General features: G+C 41.4%; 1 protein-coding gene across 1 annotated transcript in view; it reads left to right on the forward strand.

Moving 5' to 3' along the window:
- Nucleotides 1-4,778: 4,778 nt before the first annotated feature.
- The window catches only part of RNF11 (ring finger protein 11), a 42,435-nt gene continuing 26,494 nt past the window's right edge, over nucleotides 4,779-20,719 (forward strand). Inside the window, exon 1 of the mRNA XM_032767323.2 lies at nucleotides 4,779-5,288. Within this exon, the coding sequence (XP_032623214.1) occupies nucleotides 5,166-5,288 (123 nt within the window). The 5' untranslated portion in view covers nucleotides 4,779-5,165. The remainder of the gene's footprint in view (nucleotides 5,289-20,719) is intronic.

Below are 20,719 nucleotides of genomic sequence, written 5' to 3' on the forward strand. Positions count from 1 at the left end.
AGTCATAGAGTTTAAGTCCAGAAGGGACCACTAGATCATCTAGTCTGACCTTTTGTATATCACAGGCCACCAACACTACCCACCAGTGCCGGCTCCAGCTTTTTTGCTGCCCCAAGTGGCGAAGAAAAAAAGAAAAGAAAAATCCAATTGAGCTGCCGCCGAAGAGGAAGAGAAGGACTGAGGGATCTGCCGCCGAATTGCCACCGCAGACCCGGACGTGGCACCCCAATAACGGACGGAGTGCCACACCTTTCTGTTGGCTGCCTCAGGGACCTGCTTCCTGCACTGGTGCCCAGGGCCGGCTTTAGGCCGATTCACCCGATTCCCAGGAATTGGGCCCCACGCCTTAGACACTTTTTTTTTTTTTAACTTATCCCGGGTCCCTGGCTGTGATCTGCTCTGGGGTCTTCCGTGGTCCTGCTCCCTTGAGCGAAGTGCAGGCGGGAGCGCGGCAAGCCCCGCTCTCCTGGCTGGAGCCCCGGCTGGAGCGTGGCAAGCCCCGCTCTCCCGGTTGGAGCTCCGGCCGGAGCATGGCAAGCCCCGCTCTCCCGGCTGGAGCTCCGGCCGGAGCGTGGCAAGCCCCACAGCCCTGCTCTCCTGGCTGGAGCCCCGGCCGGAGCGCGGCAAGCCCCGCTCTATCCCGGACGGGCTCGGGCCGGGCGTGGCAGCCCGCGGCCCGCTCTTCTGGCTGGAGCTCCGCCGGGCATGGCTCTCTCCGTGGAGCTCAGGCCCTTTAAATAGCTCCGACCGGGGTTAGGAGGGCTCCAGGGGCTATTTAAAGGCAGGGCTCCGCTGGCCTCTGCCATCCAGTCCTTTAAAGGATGCCGAGCGCCGCCACCCCATGCATTCCCCAGGGCTCCCGCAGTATTTAAAAGGTCCGGGTGGGTAGAGCTGGGAGCCCAGGCCCTTTAAATAGCCCAACGCCTAGAGATAGGCAGGTGAGATTGGGGGTTATCTTAAGGGGGGCTCCGCGTGCTCTGCTGCACCCCCTGCCTGCCCACCACCAGCCCCGCTCCCCTGCTTGGCCAGCTCTGCACCCCGTGCCCAGCCAGTCCTGTCAAACCCCTGCTGTGTCTCCATCAACCCGCAGCACCCCTGTGGCCTGCCCAAGCCAGCATCCCTGCTGCCCGCACCAGCCTGCACATCCTGCCCTTTCTCGCCAACCCCTGCTCACCCCCTGCTGAAGCCAGCCAGTCTTCAACTCCTCTGTCTACAGCTGCCCCCTTGCTGCATCCCCTTGCGGCCCTGCCTGAAGCCAGCCTGCCCCACACACCCCCTATCTCCAACCAGCCCCGCACCCCTTGCCCTGCCTGCAGCCAGATCCTACCTCCAGTCAGCCCCTGCCCTGCCTCCAACCAACCCCATGTCCACTGCTGCCCTGCAGTTCCAGGACAGTAAACCTGCACACCTGCTTCAATGAGGGGGGCAGGGAGCAGCTGGGACCCACACATGTGAAACAGCAGTCATTAATAACCAATCAACAGCATATATGATGCAATGTACATAATATATAATTTTTTTATTTATATAGTTATGGAAAGTAAATAATACATGAAAGAAATTAAAGGCTTTTTTTCCCACTTTTTTTTTAAGTCATCCCTGCCAGTGTCCCGCCGAAAATGTTCGAATTGGGCCCCACACTTCCTAAAGCCGGCCCTGCTGGTGCCTGTAGCTGGCTCTGCTACCCACCACCTGCAAACTAAACCCAATAACAGAAATGGGACCAAAGTAAATAAAAACCCCAGAAGACTAGGCTATTGACCACCACAAGCAGAGAACAGGAGGGACCAAGATACACAAGTGCTCAAGGCCCCTGCAATGGCAGGGATATGATTAAATGAGATATAACCCACACTTACACACTGCAGAGGAATCTGAAAGTGTGTTATGAAATGAACAAAAGGATTGGCAAGACTGACAGCTATTTGAAGATGGCTGAGAGGAGTATTTGTTTTCAATAGTTATTGTGTGTGCTGTGGATATGTACTGTGGTGATTTTCTTTTTGCCAAAACACATCTTTTTTGTATTTTGTGGCACATTGTCCATATGTGTGTCTTAGTGCATGGGAATGGGTATTGCACGTTGGGGCAATATGACATAAAAATGTTAAGCAAAAGCTTTGGGGATAACACACGTTACGGAAGGTAATACATCTATGGCAATACTAGAAGGCATTTGCTTGCCAAGATGTCACATGAATATGAGCAAAGCAAACAAAGCAAAGAAGTTAGTCTGCTGTTTGCTTTACTGAGCTGATTAGGATACTTCCTACTGATGAAAGAACAGGAGTGCTTGTGGCACCTTAGAGACTAACAAATTTATTTGAGCATAAGCTTTTGTAGGCTAAAACCCACTTCATTGGATGCACAGAATGGAACACACAGAAAGAAGATATTTATATATACAGAGAACATGAAAAGGTGGGAGTAGCCATACCAACTGTAAGAGGCCAATCAATTGAGACGTGCTATCCTAAAGCTGCTATAGTACCATATATATTGATTTATTTGGTTATAAACCATTCTCATGATCACATAAACTGTTATAGAGTACATTAAGAGAACAATCTCATTTGTGATTATTTCCACAGCACCACACATGGGCATGTAATTTAATAGAAAAATAAAAGAGAATTGTAAGGCTCAGATGATCATACTTCACAGGAATGAGGAGGAAAAGAAAAACTCCATGATGTTCCATTCATAGAGTTTCCTCTAAATCATTCTGCGTGGGGCTGGTTTTCTCCAGTGGAATGAACAGGAGGTGCCACTCCTGTTTGCAGGATCAAGGTTCACTGATTTGTCAGATCATGTAACAAGTTGATGGAGGTCCAGAATTGAGATAGCAGGCATGTTCCAAATCAGGATTGAAGCAGATTGGCAGAGATGTTTGGATGAAGTTTTAACAGGTGTAAATCACACTATACTTTATTGTAGTCAATAGGTGTTTTGATATTTGCATTTATTCATAGTCATATTATAAATCTGAATTAAAATAGGAATAATTTTGTATTTACTCTCAAGAATCCTAGTTAAACATTTTATCTTTTACTTCATAAGAGAAAATATAGTAGGAAGCTACAGGACTGGCCAGACTCATGTTTTTTTGTTTGGTTATGGTGTAAAAAGGAAGCTTGAAAAGTTGATTTAAAAATAAATAAATAAAAGCAGGGGCGCATGTGTGTGTCCTGCTAGTTCTTTTACATTTGAAATGTAGGTCTTGTCTGCCCTCAAAAATCTCTGTGGGTCTCTGTATTAGCCTTTCTTCCTTAGAATTTCCTGGTGCTACTATCACTGGTGCTAGCAATAGTGGGGATTACTGTAGATTGAATATTTTAAATATTATGTCATCTAACCCTGCTCAAAACCATCACCAGGGATAAAACAGTGGTTAAACTGTTGTTTACATTAACATTCCCACTTTGCTATTACCTGTGGAGCCACGTCATTGGTAGCAACAGTGGGAATTTTAGAGAAAAAAGGACAGAGACAAAGTGTGAAATCCTGAACTCAAATTCAATGAGACTTTTGCCACTGACTTCAAGAGGGCTAGAATTGAATCTAAAACCTGTGTTAACTTGTGCACTGGTGGCATCACAAGAGTCAAGTGATTTTTACTCAGGTCTCATCTGCACTAGAAAATTATGTTGGTTTAACTACGTCAGCAAAGGGTGTGAAAAATCCTCACAAAGTCTGTTTAGGCAGCACTATATCGAAAAATTCTTCTGCCAGCCTAGCTACTGCCTCTTGCTGAGGGAGAACCCCTCCTGTGACCCTAGGTAGTGTCAACACTGAAGTGCTACAGCAGTGCAGCTGTGCTGCTGTAGTATTTTAAGTGTAGACAAGCTCTCAGACTGGTTAAAACTCTATTTTTGTTTACTTTTGAAACACCTATTTAGCTAAATAACTAGTATTTTGAGTAAAGGATGTCTTTTTAAAAAAAACTACTCATGCCCCTTTAATGAAGGAGTTAGATCTCACAATAAACATGTTCTGAAATCCCCAGCACATCTTCCTCTCAAACCAGTGTAGACCAGAGTTTTCATTCCTAATATTTCAAATGTAAACAAGCTGAAAAGAAAACATATAAAACCCCAACTGTTCAGGTCCTCTTTATATATAGCTAGAGTTAGATGGTAAATTGCTTGGTGAAGGAACCCTAAGTACTATGGGCTCCCAAGTGGTTGGCCTCTAGGCACTACCACAATATAAATTATAAGCAAAGAGGCACACGTTCAATTAACAAAAAAATCCTTTGCAGGTCAGCTTTAGTATCAACCTGCCTTGTGCGTGTCCAGGTGCTCAATGTGTGCATAAATTACTCTATTTTCTGAGCGCAACTGGAGCACCTCATCACCATCTTTGGGTGCCATATTCTGACTATGTGCACAAAACAGCTTTTGTTCTGGCAGTGACTTTCTTCCAGTTCCGTATTTGTACTGCACCTAGCACAAAAGGGTTCTGGTCTATGATCAGGGCTCTTAGTCACACATAACCCTCCCCAAACAGGCACACACTACATTAAAATCATGCAAAAAAAGGGGGGGAATCGCACCCTCCTCCCCATTTGGGGAGCAAGCTGAATCTGCTCTGCAAATGTGATCGTAACGCATCACAGAAAGCATCCTCTTCAACACGCTCCTCAAGGAGCGACAGTGGGCAGCAGGAGCCCGCGAGAGAGGAGCCAGGCCTGGCCCGGCCCGGGGAAACCTGTCAGCAGCGGGGAGGAGTTACGAGGCCCGTGTGACAAAGCCCAGTGCGCAGAACGCTAGTGACCAGGAAGCAGAACAGCTCCTGGCTGCGGCCGGGGCTGGGGGCCGGGCGCGGGCTGCACCTGAACCCAGCTGTCCAAACACAGCCCTGCCCCTCTTGTCAGCGGCCCTGATGGGGGTGGGGAAGTGAGGCCTCCTCCTCCCGCCCGCTGCTTCTCACAGGCCTCCCGGCCCCTGGAGGGGGAGGAGACAGCAGCAGGAGACGGAGTGTGCGGGGCGAGGGGGAGACAGCGGGTCCCCGATGCAGCCGGGTCGGCGCTAAGCCTCTTACGGAGAGAGACGAGCATGAGTCTCCCCAGCCGGGCGGCTGCTGCTGCGGGCGGCCTGGCGCTGCGGGGCGAGTAAGGCGGGAGCGGCCACTGAGGAGGAGAAGCCCTGTCCCCGCCGGGAACGATGGGGAACTGCCTCAAGTCCCCCACCTCGGATGACATCTCCCTGCTGCAAGAGTCCCAGTCGGACAGAGCCAGCTACGGGGATGGGACCGAACCGGATCAGGAGCCGCCGCCGCCATATCAGGTACTGGAGAGAGGGGAGCGAGGCAGCCACAGAAGGGGAGAGGGGGGGGATGAAGGAGCCAGACGTGCCCGGAGAGGAACAGACAGAGAAAGGGGGAGGTGGGACACAGGAAAGGGAAGGAGAACTGGAGCAAGGCAGGGGAAGAGAGAGGAAATAGAGATTGGGAGGGAGGGAAGAGAAGAAAAACAATGGGAAGGAGAGAGAAAGACACTAACCATTCTTTCCTATTTTAATTAATGGACTTTGGGTGGATGTAGCTTTCCATGTGGGCTTCTGTTTTTTGTAAACAGCTCCAATGAGCCTTTCGCTTTTAAGTAACAGAAAGGTTTGGGGGGCCGGGAGGCTCTTCCTTCCTCTTCCCCGCGCTACTATGATTACAAAACAAACAGTGAAAGTGCTTTTTCTGTAAAAGCTTTGGTTGGTGAAACTAATGTGTTCCCGGTCTTAAGTTTGGCAACTGGCTATCTCATTTTATGTACACCTTTGGGTGAGACTTCTTTGTTTCTTTCAGTCTCATCTATTTTTGCCTTCCAACAAATTGTAAAGGAGATCAGAGGTTTTCTCTTAAGATAGACCGTTGCTCAATGTGTTGTTGACGAAGATTTTAATTGATTTATAAAGCGTAAGTATAAGTGTGTGGTAGACACTGTGCATACGAGAACAAAGCAATACACACACTAAACTCAAACTAGAAAAGATTTTTTTTTGTAACCCTGTCTTTAATTTTTAGACAGCTCTGGATTATTTTAGGTGTTAGTCTTCTAATTTTTGGCTAAATGAGAGGAGCCTCTAGTTTCTCAGCCTGGGCAGCTTCCTTTGTTATCTTCATGCGGTGACATCACTGTCTGGCATTGCTCTTTTCTCATTGCCTTTTTAAACCAGAGACCACACAAACAAAAAACAGTCTTTGTCCGGGTTTATTTACTCTAGCCTGTGCTTTCTTGATTTTTACCAGTAATTGATCCTTAATGGATAACTTTTTTTTTAAGGCAATAATTCTTATTTCTCTCGAGGAATATCAGACTAAGGGCTGGTCTACACTACGAGGGAAAATCAATCTTAGATATGCAACTTCAGCTACGTGAATAACGTAGCTGAAGTCGAAGTATCTAAGATCGAATTACTCACCGTCCTCACGGCGCGGGATCGACGTCCGCAGCTCCCCCTGTCGATTCCGCAACTCCGTTCGGGTTGGTGGAGTTCCGGAATCGATATAAGCGTGTTTGGGGATCGATATATCGCGTCTAGATGAGACGCGATATATCGATCCCTGAGCAATCGATTGTAACCCACCGATACGCCGGGTAGTGAAGACATAGCCATAGGAAGTGTGTTTTTTCCATTGCTTCTCCCATCCTTACAAATATTCATGAATTTGCAGCTTCTTGAAAGATTAAAAAGATAGAAAATACATAACATTTTTCTTCTGCATGAAAACTAATGTTAATATCAAAACAACGTGGTCATGAATAGTAAGTCTGTAACCTTGACCTCCATTCAAGTGGTGACCAGAGAGATAGACAGACACAGGCACACACTGAACTTGTGGTTGCACTTGCCCACTCTGTGTGATTACCATTCCCCTATATATCAAGCCATCCTAAAGGAGTTAGTTATGTCAGACAATAGTAAAAGTGAAAAAATAACTTATCTTCATTTTTCTTAGGGGATGATAAAAGGAAAAAAAATCTTTTGAAATTTCAAACCTGAAATAATAGGATATCTTCCTAGGAAGTCTACCCAAGTGATTGAGACAGTAACCTTGCAGGGAGACTTGATAGCTCTTTAGTTAGTTAGATAGGTGTCATTCAGAATTGGCATATAATTAACAAAATTGCAGGAAGGATTTAACTGGGTAGATCTGTCATCTGCAAATGCTCTATATGTTAAAGAATGATATCTATGAGAAATTTTTTTTTTACTGTTCAACAGAAGGCGTGTGTAGCTGTCACTGATGATGCAGTTAAACAGCAGTGGTATTACAGAACATTGAGTATAGTTGTTTACATTTTGCATGTGGAGGGAAGTGTCTAACTCAGAAGTAGGCAAGCTATGGCACGGGTGCCGAAGGCGGCACGTGAGCTGATTTTCAGTGGCACTCACACTGTCCAGGACCTGGCCACCGGTCTGGGGGGCTTTGCATTTTAATTTAATTTTAAATTAAGCTTCTTAAACATTTTAAAGACCTTATTTACTTTACATACAAGAATAGTTTAGTTATATGTTATAGACTACAGAAAGAGACCTTCTAAAAATGTTAAAATGTCTTACGGGCACGCGGAACCTTAAATGAGAGCGAATAAATGGAGACTCAGCACACCACCAAAGGTTGCTGACCCCTGGTCTAACCATTTTAGAATGAACTTCCTCATATGAGGAACTTTTCCTAAAGTCTCAATTAGAGCTACTTAACTCCAGTGAACTGAAACTCATCACTATCAGATCAAGTTATTTCACGAACTTATTTCTCAAAATTAAGCCTACATTATCTTTTCTAATTAAGAATGCAAGATATTTTTTAAACCAAGACATAATATAAATAAAGTTTGGCAGTCCATGATATACATTGCAAATGCCAGAGGTGGTGGTGTTTTTTTTAACAGACTGACAGCATTATCATAAAGACTTCTTCATAATGGTCAAGAGCCTCTTGTGCAAGTTCTGCAGGCCTGTTGATTTCACTAGCAGATACGCATGTGTGTAAGAACTGAGACCCTTTCTCAGTTTTCTGGGAGGTTTTTTTTTGTTTGTTTGTTAAATGAATGTGCATTTGGGAAGTGGAAGGGAGTAGGCTGATTTAGTTTACTATCTGTTCTTTTTATCAATTATTCTAAAGCTCTGCCACTATTGAGGTACCGCAGCAAATTTATTTCAAAGTTCACTTACTTTAATAAAGTTATGGAGCTCCATATATATGCACAGAGTAAATCTGAAGCTCTGCTATTTTGAACTTCATTTGTTGCAGTGACATCCATGATAGTTTATAAAATACTTTATATTTCCTAAGTAAATCAGTGCCAGAAAAGCTACTTTAATGCAATATCATGGTTCAGTTTCTTGATTTGTATGTTTAAAATTTCAAAGTTACAAGTCTGACAACTGAAGTTCAGCCTCAGTGACTTAAGATGTAAATTTAACACTAGATACATCACATATGTTCAAAATGAATACATTAAAATTGAGGAAACCATAATTTTGAATTATCTGACTTCTGTGATAGATAGTTAAACCAAAGTAGCTGCTTGATACTGTTACAGTGGAACATAAAGAATTCCATATTGTTAGTTTCATCCTTATTGTGAAAATAGTCATTATCAAACTATAAAATTATTTATACAGTTTCAAATTGTGTATGAAAATGTGTAAGACTGATGAGGGGAGTGCCTAACCATTTTGAAAACTACTGTTTTTGGAAACTAATGACATCTACTCTGGACGGTGCTGGGTGTTTATTATGGTAAACATTGTTACTGGACTTTAAGCCTAAAAATAGGCAGAGATATGCCTAAAAACAGCTACTGTTTAGAAGACAGTCCTTCTCTTCTAGGGCTTACTTTACAAAAAACAAAACAAAACAAAAAAACCCCAAATCCCCCCAAGAATAAAACCTAGATTTCTCAATCAACTTGTTTCCCTCCTCATTACCTGTATTTCTGTAGGTAGACACTGACTTATGGGTCTCATAAGTGACTGCTTAACCATTTAGAGAGAGAAAATGGGTGAGGTAATATGCTTTATTGGGCCAACTTCTGTTGGTGAAGGAGACAAGCTTTCTTGAGCTCTGTGTAGCTTGAAAGCTTGTCTTCTTCACCAACAGAAGTTCGTCCAATAAAATATATTACCTCACCCATCTTGTGTCTGATATCCTGGGACCAATAGAGCTACAACACCACCTTTAATTGTTTGGCATTTAAAATATTTAGTGTTTTTAGATACTGTGGTGGTGGGCACACATTTAAGACTCCAGTTAGGGCAAGTCTTCCATAACTTTTTTTTTTAAAACTGTTCATGCAAAATACCCTCCCAATATTCCTTTAACTAGGGATGACAGATTATTACTGAATGCAGTGATGTATAGGACTTAGAAGATGCAGTTTTTAGCTTCAGGAATTATAAGTCAAGACTGAAATACAGACACACAGGATAACAGGGATCAAAAGCTTCACTGGGTGTTCATGCACATATCTCTATATATTATGTGATGTGCATTTGAGTTGCAGCTGAAAGGTTTCATGGAAGAATTATGGTTATTTTTAGGAGGGACTTGAATGACCAGGAAGAGTAGCCCAGGATGGAGAGCAGTGCAGGTTTAAGGGGCAGCATGGAAGAAGGCACAAAGACAAGACTGAAAGAAGGGTAAAAAGGAAGCAGTTATTGATAACTCTTTTCATAGGCTATATATTTTGTCACATACCAAAAGCCAGCATTTTGAAGTATCCACTAATTTTGGGTGCCTCTATTTTAGGGTGACCAATTTAGGTCCTGATTTTTCTAAGGCACTGAACACATGTAACTGCATTTGAAGTAAAAAAGAGCTGTCTGTATTTAAGAAAAAAGTTCTCAGAATTGAGGTTTTTAGAAAAAATCTGCTTTCCTTCTCTGTGTATGTCATCTCATCATTTGTTAGTACAACACTTCTGCTATATTTCAGACAAGTTCACTGCTTTTCCCGTTTGCCACTTGTCACTCTTAGCAGTTCTAATCCAAAGATTATTTTGTAAAACAGAAGTCTCATATGTGTTGCTTCAAAAAACACAAAAACAAAAAACCCAACAATAACAAACCTCCCCCCTCCTCCCTGCCACACACATCCTCACTCCATCACCATCCTGTTCCTGAATAATTGCACACAACAATTTATCATTTTATTAATTTTTGGAGACCCATACAGTAGCATCACACTCTGAATGAGAAAAGATGTGGGGAAAAAACACATTTGTAGAGAAAAGAGGTATAGCTAACTTCCAAAAAAGGATTTTCATAAAGTTCAATATTAAAGCACAGAACCTTTGTCTCAGTATATATTATACTTAATGCAGTAACTGAAATGCATGAAAAACTCATACAAATTCTTGGTATTCATGTTGATCTCTAGAAAGCATATTTGAAATGTTGGTTTGGAAGAATAATTTACAAAACACTTTCACGTTGAATAATGTAGTTCCAGATCTATCCACAGATTCCTATAATATTATATACTGGCCTACAGAATCATACATTATGGGATTCAGAGTTTAGTTTATCGTTTTGGCTTTTTTTTTTTTTTAACCTGATGTCCCTTAGATTAGATCTTTAGCACAAGATAAACATAGGGAGAGGGCACAAATGTGGCTTAAAGCTAATTTTATGCTCCTATAATCTTGGAGCAGCTGGAGGGCTGAACTATTTCCTAGCAAAATTTAGGACAGACGCCATTCTTCTCTAAATTCTGATTGCTGCAACAGCCCCTTACGGTCTGTTGCACCATCTGGGGATCACCTGCATTCAGTGTGCTCTGGCCATGCCCCCTCCTTCTCTAACATGCATCCTCCCACCCTCAATGCTGGGGATGGCAGGTTGGGTCTGTACAAGTCAAATCCCCAGCAGCCCTTTTAGGATAGCCATGGGAGCAGCACCAAGGTGCCAGGGCTGAGGCTCTGGCCCCTTGATTTTAAGGAGTTTTCAAGTGTCCCGGAAAATTAATCAGAATAATCAAAAGACTGTTTATTGGAATAGTCCACTACGTGGCTGTTTGAAACTTTCAGCCTTGGATACATTAGTGGCTTCACTTTGTTTAACAAAACAGACAAGCTTTTGTTGTGTCTCAGCAGTGCAATTTATATGTTGTGACTCACCCAACTATTACTTTGTATTGGTGTTCTTCCACTGTCTCCAAAAGGAGCTGTAATTAACACTATTAAATAGGGCAAGCCAAGTTAATCTCTGATCTGAATGCAACTCCCATAGAGATATCTGAGCCAAATTCTTTGAAGCCTCAAAATGGTGGTGTGAGTTACATGGAGGCCCAAGATATTAATAAAACAAGTGTAAATGATAAAGTAGTATCACTTGTTCCAATTTGGCAATGAGTAGGTGTGTAAACCTAATGTAACTTACACATACTGCAGGGGCATAAGAGGATAGTTGAGCAGAAGAGCAACTAGCAGGAAAAAGTACCCACCGTTATCTTATTGGTAAACCAAACCAGCTAATAGTTTTTCTGTTTATATAAAAAAATTAAATATGCAGGCCTGTTTTTCGTTCTCTTACCTTAGTATTCCAATCTCTCATCCCTTCTCCCTCCTCGCCCTCCCCAAAAACCCATACAGAAGGAACACCAAGCGCACTTGCCTCTGTGGTACTGAACTGTTCAAAATTCTGGTTAATTTCACTCTGCTCTTGTGGATGCCATTGGAGTAGTTCTGCACTGGAGAAAAGACTGTGTTGAGGGAGCTTCCGAAGATGTAAGACTCCCATGCCAAATTTTAACCCTTGGTTAAGCAAGCCTCATATTTGTAGTCTGAGGTATAATGAGGCTCAGTCTCCTCTGTCAAAATGTGGATGATGTAAAGGCTCTGTCATGGTGTGTGTCTAGGTAATTAAGACAAATGGAGCTCATTTCCAATGGGATGAGAAAGAAACGGAGTGGATAAGGAAGCTTAGAACTTGTGGAGAGTGGGAAATGGTAGACTGAACTAATGTTGTTCTTGCAAGGAAGTTAACAACAGAATGTGATGACATGAGCTATCTTGTATAGCTTGTTTTACAGATTGAACATATCCTGTGACAACATTTCGTAACAATGACTGTCTGTTATGCCCAGGACCAAATTATAAAGCCAGTTCTAAAAAAATTGTGCTCACAACAGAAAGAGTGCAATATTTTCAGAAGCAATTTAGACAGTTATATTTGCAGATCCTTAGAATGATTCTTGTACGTTTTTTGTTATAATGGTGTCAGTATGATAAATTGTTCAGTCGTGCAAAACTTGGCATTTTGTGAGCACGAAGCGCACTGGACTATCTTTTTTTAATATCTGTATTTGGAGTTGCTGGGAGAATAGCTTCATTCAAAAATATATCCACATCAGATTATTTGGCTAGGAAACAATTTACCTTGGCATTTCTTCCATCTGGAGGGTCATATCTCGTGGACTCCCAAAGTGGTTTTTTGGAGGATTGTGTTGCAGTTGATCAATGCTAAATAGAATGGATTTGGGGTTTTTTTAAGTACAGTTTTCTTTCTGGCTAATGCTAAACAAAAAAAGTGCAAGTGTGTCTGTCTTGTGTACATTTACAGCGCTTCAGCAGTGCAGCTGTAGCGCATGTGGTGAATACGCTCTGTGCCAACGGGAGAGAGCTTTTCCATCAGCATAAAAAACCCACCCCATGAGCAGCATAAGCTCTGTATGTGAGAGAAGCTCTCCTGCCAACAGAGTGCTGTGCACACTAGCACTTTTGTTGGTGTAACTTATGTCAGTCAGTGGTGTGGAATATTCACGCCTGGGAGTAACATACGTTTTACCGATAGAGGTAGTAGTGTAGACATAGCTCTGGTGCAGCCTAGTTAGATTTTTATCTTGAAAGAGTGGCTATTTGCTATCTTGTTAACTTTTTCTAGTTAACAAGATGGGGATGGGAGAGAGCCATATTAGGTATCCAGAAGATAAAGGACACTAGACAGGATCATAAGGTAGGTAATCTTCTGGCATCAAATAATGGTGGAAGTATTCTTTATAACACATACTTTTAATGAATATACTTGGTTATTGGCTGAATCTTGTTATTGACTCTCTTCCAGATTAAAAAAATTAGTGTTGGGTTTTTTTTAAACCTCAATTTAATTTGATACAAGTATTAAATTAAGACCTGAGTTAGGAGGAACCACCGCCAAAGTACAGTATGTCCACTGATATTTGAGTTCTGTGTGTGTTGTGTCCTTTCTGTTGTGAAAACTAGAGAGAGTTTCTAGAGTTGTTGATAATGGGCCTGCTAGCAGTAAATACTGATTCACAGACATTCCTGCCAGAATGTTCTGTAACAGCTATTCTGAAGTAAATAGAATATGCTTACAGTCTTGTATGAAGGAGAGCTTTTGCCCCTTTTGAACACAATGCTTTAGAAATGTCTGAGCTGTATGGAGACTCTACACATGAAGTAAAATCCATCTACCTTCGTCTCAATCGTTTTCTCTTTCTCCCTTCCTCGTTTTGATAAAAGTCAGAGGTGATGGTTAATGGACACTTTTGATAGTCAGACTGGTTGTAGATGTCTTTCTGACCTTTACTGGAGAAGATTTTAGTTGTGGTAAGTGAAAATGTAGCTAATGCTTCTTAGAATCTTCTTTGGGGTTGGCACTGATTACTGGGCTTCAAGAAGTTTAGATAGGAAGAATTTACCTTGCATAAGGAAGCAGATTATGTGAGGTAACTTGCTATTCTGTGTAGTTTATCAAATGCTCTATTTCAGCTGAATTTGGTATCTGAGGCAATTATGCATTCAGCGGACCAGGACTCACCATACTGACTCTAGTTTTTCTAAAAGTTTGAGTGAAAAAGGAATAATCTCACCACAGAACTGCTGTGCGTGCCTCTCTTATTGGTAAGAAAAATAAATAAAATCTAAGAATGCAATGGTTGTGTTTCCTCAGACCCTCCCCAATCCATCTTCTGTGGAAGGAGGGACTATTTCTCCTCCATTCTGAATCATAAGCAGTAAAATGATTAGAGAGGCTTTTTTTCTCTCAAATATTTTAAAATCAAAGCCTGAGGATGGGCAAAACATTGGGGGTTCAATTTATACTGGAAATCTAAATAAAAAGGAAGAAAATTTCCTCTTAATTAAGCATTGGAGGAGATAATCCTCTGAATGCAAACACTTTAAGAAGAGAAGACTCAGTAGAATAACTTCAAAGTTTTGCAGATTCAGAAAGATAAGTCTTTGTATGTACATCTGCCAGTGCAAAATAAGAGTGGAACAATGGTCCCTCTGACCAATAAGACAATAATTCATGCTAAGGTCCCAATAATGGGATCGTGTAGAGGTCGGTGGGAATCTTATGTGAAAACAGAATCAGTATTGAGGAAGAATAAAGTCTTCAGCTATGTCCCAGCACACAGTTTAACTACTTTTTAAGGGAAGTTTTGGTGTATACTCCAATCTGAAGTACCATCAGTTTCTAGAGACCAAAACTCTCTTTACTATTTTTGTGGTCATCTTTTTTATATTTGATGCATCTTAAATGCATTTTTAGATCTGCTTAGATGATCCTCTTGCGTGATTGCATGGAACACTGTGTCCAGAGAAGACATTTCTGTTTGAAGCATTGAAATGTCAACAGGAAAAACAAGAAGCTTCTAGCTTCCACCAAGTTTTTAGGGGGAAATTGTTTTTAAAACTCTTTATAAAGCAGTGGGAGAAGAGAACAAATTCCTCCTTTTTGCAAAGTATTTCATACTGATCCAAAGCCTTTCCTTTTGCATCTTTGCAAAAATCATAGACAAGATTACAGAGACAATAAACATACAGTTCTTGCCAAAGCACCGTACAGGAGAAAGCTAGAGGAAGAATTGGTTAAGTAAGATTCTGACATTACAGTGGCTAATTTATATCAGATCAGTCCACTTAAAATTACCAGGTAGGAAGCAAGCTGCTAATATTATCTGACCTTCAGTGTTTGTTACATTTTAAGACCAGTGGAGAAATCCTGGCTCCATTTAAATCAATGGGAGTTTGGCCATTGAATCCAGCGGGGCCAGGATTTCCTTCCCAGCTGTTTATTGTTCGCAGTATCTCTGTGTTTATAACTTACTTTGCTCAACCATTTTATGATTTCTGGGTGGAAAATAGTCTGTCTTCAGAAACATGGTAATATGCTCAAAACAAGCTTATTTTGACAACCATAAATATTATAGGCAAAACAGTAGAAGAACGCCGGTGTAAAGTCAAGCATTCAGAAGTTAGGAAATCCCAAAATTAAGGTTACCTGTGCAACCTTGCGTGTATGTATGCATGCATTCAGGTACAGTTTTCAGTTATCACAATATTTTTTCCACAAGACCCCTGACTCATTCAGTGCATAGGAAGGATGGTGCTTAGCAAGTGAGTAAGAATTGTATGATGAATGAGGCTGGGTACAGGAATTAGAAACTGTTTATAGTGAATGGGGCTACAAATAGAAAAAGGATGGTTTTGTTAACTAATGAACCCACAAGCCAATAGAAACACTTGACATGTAGTGATTTCTTTGCTTTGTTATTAGATTGCTGAATCCCTGTTCAAATACCAGAACAAAAACAACCCCCCGCCCCACAACCTATCATACCTGTATCCAAGTTACAAATGTGTGTTTATGCAGAATTAAATGGACTTTTAAAAATATACCCTGCATCCTCCCAAAGCGCGGGGCCTCCCAAAGCGCAGGGCCTGGGGCGGTTGCCCCGATCCATCCTATGGACTGGACTGCTCTGGGTCCAGGGCAACCTAGGGAGTTAATGGGGGGGGGCCTGGCGCCGGCAGCAGCGAGCAACCCAGCCCCAGCCCATCCGTGCTCTGCCCCCTCTCTGCCTCATTCCACCCCTTCTCCCAAGCCCCTGCCCCGCCTCTTTCTGACTTCTGCCCTTCCCCCAAGCGATGTTGAGGTGAAGCGGGGTGGGCTGAGGACAGGTTGCTCACTGTTGTGGGTGCAAGGCCCCCCGTTAGGCACCTAGGCCACCCTGGACACTGTGTCTCCCCAAAGCCTGTGGCCCAGGGTGTTTACCCCAGTCCATTCCATGGATGGGATGGCTCTGCTTGGACCTGTTTTGGGCACCACCAAAAATTATACAGACCTGGCGCCTATGCCTCCCCATACCCGTGTTTGTGGTCATCCTTTGTGTGTCATGTCTGAATTAGATTGAAGAGGGTAAGTAGCTGTGCATCCTCTTCTTCCAGTTAGTTGGTAAAACACCATCCTATGGCTCTGTATAATTTGTGACCTCTGGCAAACCACTTAACTTCTCTGCACCTCAGTTTTTCCATATGTAAAATGGGGGGAATGGTAATGCGTATCTACATTACATGGTTGAAGTGCAAAGCATCTTTAATTCAATCTACAATAAAAATTGAAAATTAGATCCAAAAAGGGATCCTTTCATTAAGGGATTAATTCAAGAAAATTGTCTTGTATTTTGAAGGCTTTGCAAAAACGAAAGAAACAGAGATACATCTGTTTTTATGTAACAATTAGCCTGTTGACAATTACATAAGTAAAGAAGAGGTCATTTTTGTAAAGAAATCATCGTGAGCTATGTTTTGTTTATATAATATGACTTTCTCTCATTTCTCTGCAGTCAACATCCCAATAAGCAGTGGGATACTTAAATTTCAGCTGTTTCAGCTCAAAAAAGATCTAACTCATATAAAGGAGAAAATATTCTCCAATTCAAGACAAATAACATGTCATCTTTCTGAATCATGTTCAGTTTCCTCCTTGTGGTCAAAATTCTTCAGTTTTATTCAATATGTGGCTATCCCATTTCAGCTCCCAGAACAAGCAAGAGTACATGTTACAAATGGCCCAGATGTAGAGCTTCATGGGAAAGTACAATTTACCCTTCACACAATCTCTCATTAAGTCCCTCTTTATTGTGCTAAACTTATTCATCTAGTCTAGTGTGAGTTGATAAGCTGTGCATTAGAAAGAAACCTAGTTATTTGCTTGGTTTTTACTTTTTCCTCCTTGCCTGTTATGTGTTGGTGTTTTTGTTTGGCCACAATGAAAATACAGTTGCAGTTCTTGAAGTCTTAATGTCATAAAAGTTCCACTTCTGTTGTCTTTCCAGCTCTGTATCTTCTTTTTATATATAGGGCACTATAGCTGTAATGAAAAAATTACTTCTCAGTGAAAGTGATATGGACCCAATGCCTTCATACTTACAGAAATCTTGGCTATTGACTGTAACAGAGAGTCAACTGTACCTGGTACCTCTGGGATCTTCTCTCTTCCCTCCTCTCGAGGCAGGTCACAGAAAACTTATGTAGAAATCACATTCGCTGTTAATTCCTCTAAAAGCTCTGTAAATGGTGCTACAGTATTTTTACTGAAAGCCAAAGACAGGAGAGAGCATCTAACTTAGAAGTGGTGGTAGAAGATGGTACCAAGAAGGTTGTGAGTGTTGCTAAGTTGGACTAATGTTTCTCTTCATAGTAAATCAAAGAATTTTGGAAACTAAAGTTGGGGGGAAGGAAGAGGAAAGACTATTCATCTCCCTGCCAATGCAGGAATCATTCTTTCTGATAGGTTCTTGAAGAGCTAGTCTAGTTCACTTTTGAATTATTCAGGGGTTTCTACAGCTTTCTTAGGGAGATTGCCCACATCTTCTAAGAAATTGTCCCAGACTAGTCACCCTAAACGTTCCCTGCCTTATCTACGCTAGGGACTTACACTAGTTAAAGCCTTCAGTGGCTAGTAATCATTGTAGCTGCACTAGTGCAAACTCCAACAGTGAGTAGGGTACACCACTGTAAGCTGCAGTTTGTATTTGTGCAGCTTACCTTAGTTTCAAACAGGGGTAGGCTCCACCTGTGCAAACAGTGGCTGTGTCTGACCATATAAGGGATGAAATCCTGACCCCACTGAAGTTGATGGCAAAAGCCACTGACTTCAGTGGGGCCAGGATTTCACCCTAAGGGTTTGCAGTTGTTGCAAAGCAAATGTGCAGTATAGACAAGGCCTCAGTTTCATCCCTTTTTTCCCCTCCTAACCATGATCCATCTGTAAAAGAGTAACCTGATAGGATGTAAAACTATCCACATAAGGTATCCCAGGAGCAGCCCAGATCTTTACTAAACCACCTAACAGTTCATAAGTATTTTTTTCTGTTTTGTAGATATAGGAGGAGACTGCAGAGGGTTTCACAGCTTGTTCGTGTTGTGCAGCAGACTGTGATATCCCATGGGCCATTGAGGATTACAGTAACATCATTCATTTGCATTGTGGGGTGCTGCTGTGCCTCTTTCCCTCACACAAGACTGGCAGTTATAACTCTATGGATTGTTTCCAAAGTCTGAATCTATTTGGCAAGCTTTCTCAATACCATTAAGAGTTTGATTACCTTTGTTCATGTGTGTGGGGATTGCGTGTGTTTTTTGAAGAAATGTTGAACGTAAACCTTTTTGGTCTCTGAAATGTTTTGCTTTCGCTGGAACTTCTGCTATTATATCATATTTTTAACATTGTAAAGCACTCACTTTCAGTTAAACTGTACTGTGTTATACTTGATGGTGCTTTGCTGTAGTTTAGTGTTTTTCAGTAGTGTCCACCAGTTTCCTCTCTTTAAGTCTATGTTGTTTAATGTGAGTTGCAGGATTGAATCTTGCCTCTAAATACAAAGTCCAGGGACTCCTTTCAAGAAGAAAATCTTGCTTCCATTTTAAGTGTTTGTATGTACAACAATAGCTAATTTACTGTGCAGCAGCAGCACATTTCTTATATAGTTTTTAGCCCTATCTTATTAACTAATATTTTATTTCTTTATCCTTTGTTAATTCATAATTAGTGAATATAGGCTGGCAGCAAATACCCCTTTGTCTGTGGCCTCTTCAGATCTCATAAGCTAAGTATTTGTCAGGCCTCATCTGTACTTGGATTAGAGACCTACAAATAAAACCCAGATGCTGCAGGAAATTGTGTTATGGTGCCATGATGCATTCTTTCTAGTTGGTATTAAACTAAAAAAGTGCCTGGTGTTGGGGCTGGGGCACTGCACATCAAGAAGTGTTGTCTTCTGATTGAGACATAAAATTGAGGTCGTGATTACTCAATGTCACTGAAATTCCTTTGGTTCTTTTCACAAGATGTACAGGTCAAATTCCAACTTGAATACAGTAATTATGTGCTGCCCAACTAAAATTCCCCTATATTTTAAATTAGAGCAGTTATTCTTCATGTCTCTCCTCCTTTTAAAAAAAACAAAAAAAATTAAATGGCAGCTGCAGAATGACAACTGTATTCCAGCACAGACGTGGTTGCATTTCAGTGTAAGATGGTAATATAAATATCTTCACACTTTAGCAAAATGTAAGTTGCTTCATTGGGGTCTGAACAGACTCTCTTGGGAACAGGAGGAGCACAGAGGTGGTGCACTCTTGCACATATCCCCACCCCACATTGGGTCCTGTGGGGAGTGTAGCTTGATTGGATCCGAAGATGATGGCATATATATTTTAAATATATACAAATGCAAATATCATGCACTCATACTTCTTATATTAACTTACACCAGCCAATGAGACTATTTTTGTAGTATTTCTAGGACAGTGATAAGGTAGATTTTGTAGAAAAAGTTTAAGACTTTTGGTGAAACACTTTATTTTTTTTAGATTAAATTAATCATAATTATATTTATTACATGTATTTTTGTTTTACAGAATTTAGGAGGGCTTTTTGGTAAAATTATGTGTTAACTGCATGAATCAGAAGTTTCAAATGATGAAATGAACTAGGAATTGGGGATTAAAGCAGAGGCAACTTTATAATACACGTAAACTCGTAAGACAAACATTCTGGATTATGTAAACGCAGCAAAGAGTCCTGTGGCACCTTATAGACTAACAGACATTTTGGAGCATGAGCTTTCGTTGGTGAATACCCTTTTGTCGGTATTACCAATTTCCACTACATGCTCCAAAACGTCTGTTAGTCTATAAGGTGCCATAGGACTCTTTGCTGCTTTTACAGATCCAAGCTAACACTGCTACCCCTCTGATTCTGGATTATAAAGTTTTGTCCTAGCTATTTTTACACAGCTATGTGATCTACTTGTAAAGACTTTCTTTTTCTCAGTGGTAGTCAGAACCTGGCAATCCATAAAGTTCTAAAGTTTTTAGTACAGTAAGGCCTTGTTTAAATGGAAGGGGTTTGGAGAAGACACTGTGGTATTATCAGATATAATTATTTTCCCCCTTTCTATACCTCAGCTTACCTTTCTGCTGTGGTGCAGACCAGAGCTTAGTCTTTTCAGAGCTTTGATATATTTGTTTGATAGTGTTAAAATCATTAATATAAGGAGAGTAACAGAAAATCTCAAAAGGAAAATATTTATCTATAACAAATATGAATCCATGACAGTTTTCCCATAGCTGTTGAAATGATTGTGAATATTGTCAATACTAACTCTTCTGAAGACAACATTTTCAGGGAGGAGTTTCTCCAAGTTTTAGTACTGGTTACTATCACAACTTCAAATGTAAAATATAATTATACATGCACACATACATACCCTCTTCTAATGCTCATCTCAAACAGGACTTACCTTTCTCAGTCTCTGTGGAATGACACCCAAACCCTTTGTAGAGTATACTAGTTCCTAAAAATCTGGGAAACGAATGATAGTCTCACAGTCTCCGTCAAACTCTCTTTGAATCTGCTATTTCCACAACCTGCAGCAATTGCAGTCATTATCTTCTCCCAAC

Source organism: Chelonoidis abingdonii, chromosome 7 (genome assembly GCF_003597395.2).
Source record: "Chelonoidis abingdonii isolate Lonesome George chromosome 7, CheloAbing_2.0, whole genome shotgun sequence".
In the NCBI taxonomy this organism is placed as follows: Eukaryota; Metazoa; Chordata; order Testudines; family Testudinidae; genus Chelonoidis; species Chelonoidis abingdonii.